Source organism: Sinohyriopsis cumingii, chromosome 1 (assembly GCF_028554795.1).
Source record: "Sinohyriopsis cumingii isolate HCF-2022 chromosome 1, ASM2855479v2, whole genome shotgun sequence".
In the NCBI taxonomy this organism is placed as follows: domain Eukaryota; kingdom Metazoa; phylum Mollusca; class Bivalvia; order Unionida; family Unionidae; genus Sinohyriopsis; species Sinohyriopsis cumingii.
In genome coordinates, this window is record NC_142961.1 from 35474663 (window position 1) to 35485317 (window position 10655).

Here is a 10655-nt window from a genome sequence, read left to right on the forward strand (position 1 = left end):
TTAGTATTAGCCACCCTGTATGTCAATGTTATCTTAATATTAGCCAACCTGTCACTGTGGTCTTAGTATTAGCCAACCTGTCATTGTGATCTTAGTATCAGCCACTCTGTCATTGTGAACTTAGTATTAGCCACCCTGTATGTCACTGTGATCTTAGTATTAGCCACTGTCAATGTGATCTTAGTATTAGCCACTCTGTCATTGTGATCTTAGTATTAGCCACCCTGTCAATGTTATCTTAGTATTAGCCAACCTGTCACTGTGATCTTAGTATTAGCCACCCTGTCAATGTGATCTTAGTATTAGCCACCCTGTCATTGTGATCTTAGTATTAGCCACCCTGTCATTGTGATCTTAGTATCAGCCACTGTCATTGTGATTTTAATATTAGCCACCCTGTGACTGTGATCTTAGTATTAGCCACGCTGTCAATGTGATCTCAGTATTAGCCACTCTGTCAATGTGATCTTAGTATTAGCCACCCTGTCACTGTGATCTTAGTTTCAGTAATAATGTACTTTTAGCAAGATGCTGGCAGTTACCTTTTTTAATGCAAGTGGCAGCAGATATGCTGCTTTGGAATAAACACAATTCTTACTGAAAGTCTGCTAAAATATTCTAAAATCAATGTCCAACACATCAGACTAAGTTATTCCCTTACAAGTGTCCACATAATGTTGACACAGTAATGGTGATATGGCAGAAAGAACTCCGGAGTAGGCATCATGTTCTTTGTTGTGTATTGTAAATCAATTAATGGCACAATTACCTGGCTCTAGAGGCAGAGGCAAGTGTATCATTTAAGTGTATGGCTTGACAACAGGGAAATCCTTAGAGCATCAAGTGAAATAGTGAAAAAATGCCTGATATAGTGAAGATATTGGGCATATAATTCATTCCATCTTTATTTCCTCCTTTATGAGATTAATAACAAAGAGAATTGAGTTTACTCACTTCTTCATATGAGTTTTAAATGTAGCATTACTCATATCAATATACTATAATTCTAACATAACAAATTATAGAGCCACATAGCCAGAACTGGGTGAGTGGAAGATTTGGTGCTTCAGATCTGCTAGGCTGACTAATAAATTTTCCAATTATTCATTTGAGGTATAGCTTTCTGAACAATTCCTCCAAAAATATGGAGTTCCATTACCATGGTTCATATGGTCAATGGATTTTATTAACAGAACATTGTCTGTATACCTTGCCCTTACTACAGTATAGTTTCTAGCATAGTTTGCAAGTCTTGCAAATTAACCAAATTCAGTGTAAGGGATTAAACTTAGGAATGCTATTAGATAAGCCTAGTATACTACTATGCTCCATTATTATGAAAAGTATTGCCAACTGTACTGATCTGAGGCTATGACTTAAATGCTTTGAACAAAATAAGTTATCTTCAAGTATTCAGAAAAGTTATATCGAAGTACTTCATAAAGAATATACAAAATAACCAAGTACATTCAACACAAGAAAAGTAAAAAACTGTTGAGATTTGTAAAAACAATAATTAATTTCTTTCTTTTTTTCCGATTTAAATGATATCAAAAGACAAGGCTTTCAATCTAATATGTAAACTGTCACTCACTTCTTCATCTTGTGGATTAACCATGGTCTCATCATATACCCTTGTATTCTCAATGGTTCGTGGGACTTTCTTAGGTGGAGCTTTGTCACCCATAGCCTCAGCTTCCATCTGTTTTCTTTTTCTCTCTTTTATCTTCATCTTCATGAAAAAAAGACATGAGCACAAATCAGTAATAGAAACTAGCAGGTGAAAAATTGATTAGAATCACATTATTGGCTAAGAAGTCACTCTTGTAATGCACTTGAGCAAATTCCACATAACTCACTGATTTGGAAATAACCCCCTTGAGTCATACCCCTGCATTCAAAATTGTCTCACTGATCCAAGATCGCAGGTTCCTAAGGCAACTTATCTAGGTTGTAACACATAAATGTACACTGCATGGGTTCAATTTTGTAGGACTACTGTAGCTGGGATATATATATATATCATACAGAGATTCTCCTGTCAGTCATCTGCATACCTGTCAGGTCATCACAAGTCACATGAAAAAACACAAGTTTTTATTCTCATCCCTCATCAAAATAATCATGTTGATAAAAAAACATCATGTCCAAGTATCTCATAAAAACACCATATCCAATTATCTCATAAAAACATCATGTCCAATTATCTCATAAAAACATCATATCCAATTATCTCATAAAAACATCATGTCCAATTAATCTCACAAAAACATCATGTCCAATTAATCTCATAAAAACATCATGTCCAATTAATCTCATAAAACATCATGTCCAATTAATCTCATAAAAACATCATGTCCAATTAATCTCATAAAACATCATATCCAATTAATCTCATAAAAACATCAAGTCCAATTAATCTCATAAAAACATCATGTCCAATTAATCTCATAAAAGAGAGAGAAACCTTTGATATACACATGTAGCCTGTTAAAAAGTAAATGGTCATGATTCACATAGCTTGACACATAATTCTCATGGAAAACTATCGCCACTAGGCAGTTAGTACAGTTGTCATAGACACAATTCAAAGGTGAAGGCTGTCAAAGATTATGGTACTTAACTGACTGACAATACCTAAAGTGATTTTGCATTTGCAGGTCTTTTCAACAACTAATTGGGCTCATTTACATTGGTAAAGCATACAAGAGGAACAATCCAGTTTGTCTGAATTTAGATAAATCAGAGATGCTTCTTACTGAAAGAATATTACTACGCCTGTCTTGAATAAACATGTTAATGCCATTTTTATTCAAGATTATTGGTTAGTTTGTGATCTGAAGTTTAATTTTACTCCATACACAAAGTGCAATACATGGTTATTTCAGTAGTTGTACTGATTAACTTAATAGCAATGTGGTAACATGACCCATTTATAAAGGCAAAATGTTCAAACAAGACTGATTCAGGGAAGAATGAGCCATCTGCAAAGCAAGGAACACCCGGCAAAACTAAATTTCTGAACTCCTGATTGATGGAGTCTGAGTTTGTGAAGCAAGGGGAAGCATACTGCAAACACAATACTAACATTAGTCATTCTGGAATTTGGAGTATAAAAAACTGTTGACATAATAACACCACCTTATAAAGGGCAGATGCAGATAAATTTTCAATGCATGGGTGAAAGTTGGGGATGAGAGAAACCACCATACTGAAAAGTAGGCCATGGGTCAAGGGCGTTGCCTATGGTACATGGCAAAGCCCTGGGGGGTGGGGGCAGGGGGCCAAAGCCACCCCACATAAATTTAATCCAGATATGTAATCAAATAAGAATCCAGGACTCCTCATCCTGAAACTTTGTTGAAAGCGCCCAGGCAAAACCATGAATTTAAGTACCCATAAAAAATCATTTATTTACAAAACCATGAAACTTAAGACCTGAAAAAATAAATTATATATATATATATATATATATATATATATACAGTGGAACCCCGCTATAAAGCACCCCGATTTAACGTGAATTCGGATATAATGCGGTTGTGGCGTGGCTCCCAAAATTTTGTATATTTGCACATGAAAAAAATATTTTTTCCCCAAAGTACATGAAATAGTGTATAAATAAATTAATATCATTATGGAAAGGAGATCGCGTATGGATTCCAATTTAACATGATCGTGGCGTGGTTCCTGAAATAGGGTGTAAAACGTTTATTATCATTTTGGGGGAAGAGTTTACGTATAAATTTTAATATAATACGATCGTGGCGTAGCTTCTGAAATTTATCAATATCACCAGGTTCTTAAAGTGTTATGCCAAAAATAAACATTATCGGAAATGTTACTTATTACTGATCCAGTAAAAAAAGCCGCCAGCATGTTTGCTGGGCTTGGTGGTTTATTAGACGCAATCAGTTGACCAGTAAATAATGTCCGCTTTATTTGCTGGAAATTGAAAGGGTATGAAATTGTACATGTGTTCGGCTTTAAAAAAAAAATATATAAAAGTAACTCGTGATGTTTGCAGGCCTACTACACTTAGTTCTCAGGTTTTACATATGCATGGGGTTGGCTTATGAACTCGTTATTAATTTCCTATCTTTCATAAAAATATTTTACCGTTATGGAAAAGCACGTTCACAAACGCAATTCGTTCTCTGCACTTTGTGCAAAAAAATTGATCATCATTTTGGGGAAGAGATCGTGTATGAAATTGAATACAATACGATATATAATATGATTGTGGTGTGGTTCCTGAAGTTTTAAATACATGTGTATTTTTCTCGTACCCGGAAAAAATACTTTTTTTAAAGTAAGAGAAATAGTGTGTAAAACATTTATGATCATTTTGTGGAAGAATTCGCTTATGATCTCAAATATAATACAATCGTGGCTTGGCATCTTATGCCAAAATAAACATTATCAGAAATGAGTAAAGCCAGTAAGTCGTCTTTGTGATTGTCTTCAATTAATTCTGTATACCATCGTTGCTCAAACAATAGCCGACATGTGTTTCTTTAACTGCATACACAACCAATCAGCAGACAATGCGGTGGTTGATAAAAGATTCTCACAATTTAATAAACACCAAAAAACGCAAGCAGCCAACATGTTTGCTGGGCTTGTCGGTGTTATTAGACGCAATCAGTTGACCAGTAAATAATGCCCGCTTTAACAGCTGGAAATTAAAAGGGTATGAAATTGTACAGGCGTTCAGCTTTAGATTTTTCTTTAAAAAGTGACTCGTGACCAATGCAGGCCTACTGCACTTAGTTCTCGGGTTTTACATGGGTATGGTGTTTGTTTATGAACTCGTTATTAATATCCTATTTTTTATAAAAATATTTTACTGTTATGGAAAAGCAAGTTCACAAACGCAAATCATTCTCTGCACTTTGCGCCATGATTAGTATAGTAGTTATCACACGTTTCTTTCGATATTCACAAAATCTGAGGTAAAAGTTACATGTACGCTGAAAGCATGTGTTGATTTGTAATTATTCTGTTGTAGTCGTTCAAACGAATAGGCGTACAAGCGTTAATTATTGGAAATTTGCAATGGATAAATGTACACAGAAACACATATGAGAAAATTTTAGCAGTATGAAATTTGTACAGACACTGTTCATATATCCTGTAACGTAATGATCCGTACACATGCTTCGTCTTTCTTAACCTAATTTTGCTGTTAATTTTTTCCACTGAATTCAGACACATAATGATGTGTGACAAAATGATTGAATAGTTTAAATATGTATGCAAATTTTGCAATGGAATTACATATTTTATGGATTAATTTCACGCCCTGACAGTACGATATCAGACAGCAAGTAAACGGTATTGATACTATGTTTATGCTATATATTAGACGTTGAATTCAGATACAAAGATTAGGGGAAAAAATATTGAATACTGTAAATCTGTGTGCAATTTTTCAGTGGAATTCCATGCATTATAGATGATATGAATGCCACGACGGCACGATAGTAAACGGTGTTGATACTCTATTCATCATAAACCGTAGACATGAATACATGTATATGTGCCAATGAGTTGTTCTCTCAGAAAAGTAAAATACTGCATAACCCCGCATTAACGCGACCCCGATATTAACGCGATCCAATTTTGTGGACCCCAATTATCATGTTATAGCGAAGTTCCACTGGATATATATATATATATATATATATATATATATATATATATATATATATATATATATATATGTATATGTATGTATGTATGTATGTACAGAGATCTCGCTAGGATTTTAAAACAAGGAGTACAGGACTCCCAGTTTGGTAAAAATAGGAGTCCCAACATCAAAAGTTGCAGTCCCTTCTTTCCTACAGAATCAACACAGACGTGAGTGCATCTATTTTTAGAAGGAGAGGTTTCCATAATGTAATCACTCACTTTAATATAGTTTCATTACAACAGTCCATTGACAGGATTGCAAATTTATGGTTTATTTATTTGTCTACGTCCATGTAGTAATTTTAGGCAATGGTTAAATAGTATCTGATTTGCTGTTTTTCCCCGTATTTTCGCAAATACGTGTCAAGTCAGAAAACAGCTTAGACCTTAAAGCGCATCTCGTGAATTCCACAACATAGCATTGTCCTCTACGTTTCTGACCTACATAATCTGTAGTTTAAAGTTAAATCTTTAATAAAATAATACCTTGGCTTTGCTTTCAATGATTTGTATATTTTTTGAAAATATTTGCCCGATGATGTATGAAAACAGACAATCTAATAAACTGGTACATCCCAGACTTAGCGAAGTCCGCCATTATTTACCATTAGGCCTACTGGTTCACTTACAGTTTCAAACTAATTTTATGACGAAATAGTGTACAAGAGGCAGTTAATATATATCCAGACCACCGATCGTTCTGATCTTAAAAAACATGTTTGTATGTTTTATCATCAAAGGATATCATGAAGGAAATCGATAGTTGCTACCTTACTTGAAAAAGGGTTAATGGTCAATCAGCTATCAAAACATATGCTGGTGAATGGGCAGGAGTTTGTTTGTCAACGTAATTGATATCAAAACTTGGCCTAGCTACTGATCTACTGATGAATACATTTTGCTACAAACACTAGAACTAACCGGGCTAAGGCGAGGGGCATTTTTTTCAAAGTATAGTCAGTCAATGTACCTCTTAAATAGCTCTTCTTCATCCATCAAAGTGATACTGAATTTTGTCAATCCAAGTAAAGATTTATTCCAAACACTAAGCTAGGCATCACACACTTTCTTACACTTAGCTACTGTCCTATCAGAACTATCAATTCTAGCAGCTTTAGCACTCTTCTGAATCTTGTTACAATCTTCGTAAGTTTGCCGTTTAACCCCAAAATACTTATCCAAATTTATGAATGGCATTTTGTCTAAGTCTCAACATGTCTTGATTCTCGTGCACTACTTTTTCAGATACATTTGGAAATGAACACAATAACGAAAGCTAAAGTTGTTTATTTGATGTACTTTTATAGATGACCACATGTACATCTCTGGGTCTTTCTGACACTGAATTCAATCACTGTAAATATCAGTACATTTTCCCACCCGGCCACCACTCAAGCTTTGAACTGGCCACCCAGCTGTTGCATCATGTTCTTTTTTGATGTACTCTTATAATGGCATCATGTATGTACATCAAGGGGTCTTTCAGTCACTGAATTCTGTCATTGTAAGTATCAGCACAGCTAACTGATCAACACATTTTCCCACAAAGCAGGTGTCTGCAGCAGGACTGGCAAGTCTTTGAATTTTGCTGCACACCTATTACATGCGTACGGAGGACTCCCGCCTCAGTGATTTTCTGCGTCCCAGATCAAAAATTGCTGTTATTTATGTTGTGGGCATCAAGGTCTTACAGCCTAACTAATGGAGCTGTGTAGTGTGTTTTGATGTTGACTAACATCGTTACGAAAGTCAAATTGGGAGGAATATTTCACACAACTGACAACTAAAATGACACTTTTCTACAAAGTAAAGTCATACTGTTTTAGCCAAACTTTACTTACTCTGATATCTTTTCTCTAATGAATTCAAATTCTCACAAAAGAATTGGACCCGTTTTCAAGTTTCGTTGGCTGGAAAGCGATGAATGCTGGGAATGCCAAAATCGGTTAAGTTGAAACATTATTCTTTAATGAAACAAATAAAAATATAGTATGCCTTTTGGAACTGTAAGCAACGGTTTGTTTAGTTCAAGAAACATATCCCCAACATGTACCTACCTGAACTTACTTCAGCATACCTCAACTACTGTCGCATTGCAACAAATTCAAATGTATGTCAACAGGACTTGAAAATGCGTCCATTTGCTAGTATCATATTTTCATTAAGTAAGTATACACTGCTGTCGGGCACTTCTGTGCACCTAAGGTTTTCTTTTCCAATACTGATGCAAAACGCATATGGAATTCTAGCGATTGACAAAAATAAAACACAGCAATGCTTACTATTTGAAAAAATGCAATGGTCACCAAAATATTCTTTTCAAAATAATATTAATTTTGGACACAGGATACCAATACCCTGTTTTCCTTACTCGCGATATGTCGGCCTATTCTGCGCATAGCTTTGAAAAAATGTCACATTTATCCATTTGGGCTACAGAAATGAAACATATTACTTTGGACTGTTTCTGTCAGCAGTTCAGTTGAGTAATTAGGTCAGGTTTATAGCTAGTTTTACAAAATTCAACGCAAAAATGCAAATAAATGACTAGAGGTATTAAGCAAACTAAACCGATGTTGTAAAAAAATTAGTAAAGTTCAACATTTTATGAAAAGTAAGCTATTACGTGGAAGAGAAACAACAATGAACAGGATTAATGTGATTACGTCTTGTTGATGGGGAAAAATTACCACAGAATTTAGAAACAGACTATAGGCCGAGGAATGTGTTGATAATTTATGTTATAGCGGCAAGTAGACACATTGGGTAGCAGAAGATTTTGTATGTGTTGGACAACTTCTTGTAAAATTGGAAACTTGGATTAAAATACAGTTTTGTTTTAAGGTACACATTTCCATCTTTTATATAATGTATTTATTTGTATTATTTTAAAAGATGCATAGTAAATCAAATTTTCTAGGTTACAGGTTCAAGAAGGTCATGGGGTGGGTCTTCACGTTGCCATTTAGAAATTACATTTTTATGTGCATTTCGAGTCTAAATGTGGGATATTTTTGTACACTTTATGAATATCACTTTTCTTAATCAATATACGATTGTTCTTTCTGGATACAAAATGGATTTTTTTTATACCCAAAATAGCACGTAATATTATATTAATTTTGGAAACAGAGGATACCACCCCCGTTTATAGAAATGATGTATCGTTGCGCAGAATTACCCGACGCGCAGAATTGGCCGACATGGCGGTATTAATTACACATAAATTAGTGCAAGTGTGTCGATAGAGGCTGCCAAGTGTGTGAGATGTTCCTGAAACTTTGATTACTCATTCCGATATCAACGACATCGGAACACGCTATACAAGGCCGTTATTTGGATAGTAAGACATAGCACTCAAACAAACACAACATGTGCCATGTCTTACATTGTAGGACTAGCCTGTACACATGCATTTTTTGCTGTCTTAGACAACGTCATTAACGTCAGAGGAACTGGATCAAATACTCAAGCACATCCCTCTCCGGTCCGATTTATTAAGATTAGTACATTATAAATCAAAATATTTGCAAAAAAATATTGAGATTTTCTCATTACAAGAAGCCAAAACTGATTTCGCAATATACTCGGAAATAGATAACGCATAATACACAACAACTTTTCTAATAATTCTTTTGCAGGTACGCGAAACTACACCTTTTTCTTCTCCCTTTTCATTTGTCTATATGCTTCTGAGCGCATCTGTTTGTTTTTAATCCTGGAAATATTCGGAGCTGGAATTGTCTGGACATCTTCCCGTTCTTCTTCATTTGTCACGTTACGTCTGGTCGCCATACTGGATTGGAGTGAAAGAGGAAAGGTCCTACTTAATACAGGTCAAAGACACGAAAAGACACGGCAAAGACGGCACATAGACATTTAAACAGGCAAAATAGTGGAAAATACTGAATGTTAATTACAATTCTATAAAAATAGGAATGTTGTTATTGTCCACATTTTATTCATTTGTTTGTTTGCTCTTTCTAAATGTTTATTTGCAGTCACTGATGAATTATTGTAATCTTTCTTAATGTTTATTTGCACTCACTGATGAATTATTGTAAATATTCCAAATGTCAACAAAAATGGAATCTATTTCTCATTATTTGTAACATATTTTATCATTTACTAGTGATGAAGTAAATTTTGTGGTGGTTTATATTTTTAATATACATATGGTAAGTACTGGGAAAAGAGAAGCATGCAATTATGTTTTAAAACTTCTTAACTGAAAATTTCCTGTTATTGGTAGAATGTTTCATGATAAGAAATATACAAAAATGTGTCTATAATCTATGTGTTGATAGTTTTATAGTTACAATACACTGCAAAGGTGTGTAAACAAAGGCAAAGACATGCAAATACAAGGTAAATACGGGTAAAGACACCCAAATACAGCACATAAAAGCTTTAAACCAACAATACTGGTAAATACTGAATCTTGATTTCATAGTAATAAAAATAGACATTTTTATTGTCCATATAATATTATTTTTTAAAGACAAATCTCTGCACTCAAGAGTTGTAATGATATATGGTAAATATAAAAAAATGTCTTTTGTCAACAAAAAATAGAATCTTCTTATCAGTATTTTTTAAAAAATCTCATTTAATAATGATGCAATTCCATGGGGGCATATATTTTTAATACACATGTGGTAAGTATTGGGGAAAAGATGTGCAGGAAATGCCATTTTAAAACTTTATTAAACTAAAAATGTCCTGTTATTGGTACTTCTTTTATTTAATGGTGAAAGAGATATATGTGTGATATGTGTGCAAAATATGTGCTGATAGTTCTAGATTTTTAGATACACTGCAAAGATGGACAAACACAGGACAAGCCATGCAAAGATGGACAGAGACAGGCAGAGAGTTCAAGTAAAATATTTTCCAATATTTTAAGTATTTGTCCTGTCTTTTTCCATCATTGCATGTCTTTGTCATCTCCTTCTGTG

General features: G+C 34.3%; 1 protein-coding gene across 1 annotated transcript in view; it reads right to left on the minus strand.

Annotated features, from left to right (window-relative positions):
- Positions 1 to 9514, minus strand: part of LOC149806693 (ribosome production factor 1-like) — a 32897-nt gene extending 23383 nt beyond the window's left edge. The window contains exons 1-2 of the mRNA XM_089956660.1: positions 9355 to 9514; positions 1595 to 1732 (exon numbers count right to left, since the gene is read on the minus strand). Coding sequence (XP_089812786.1) covers positions 1595 to 1732; positions 9355 to 9492 — 276 coding nt within the window. The 5' untranslated portion in view covers positions 9493 to 9514. The remainder of the gene's footprint in view (positions 1 to 1594; positions 1733 to 9354) is intronic.
- Positions 9515 to 10655: the final 1141 nt, after the last annotated feature.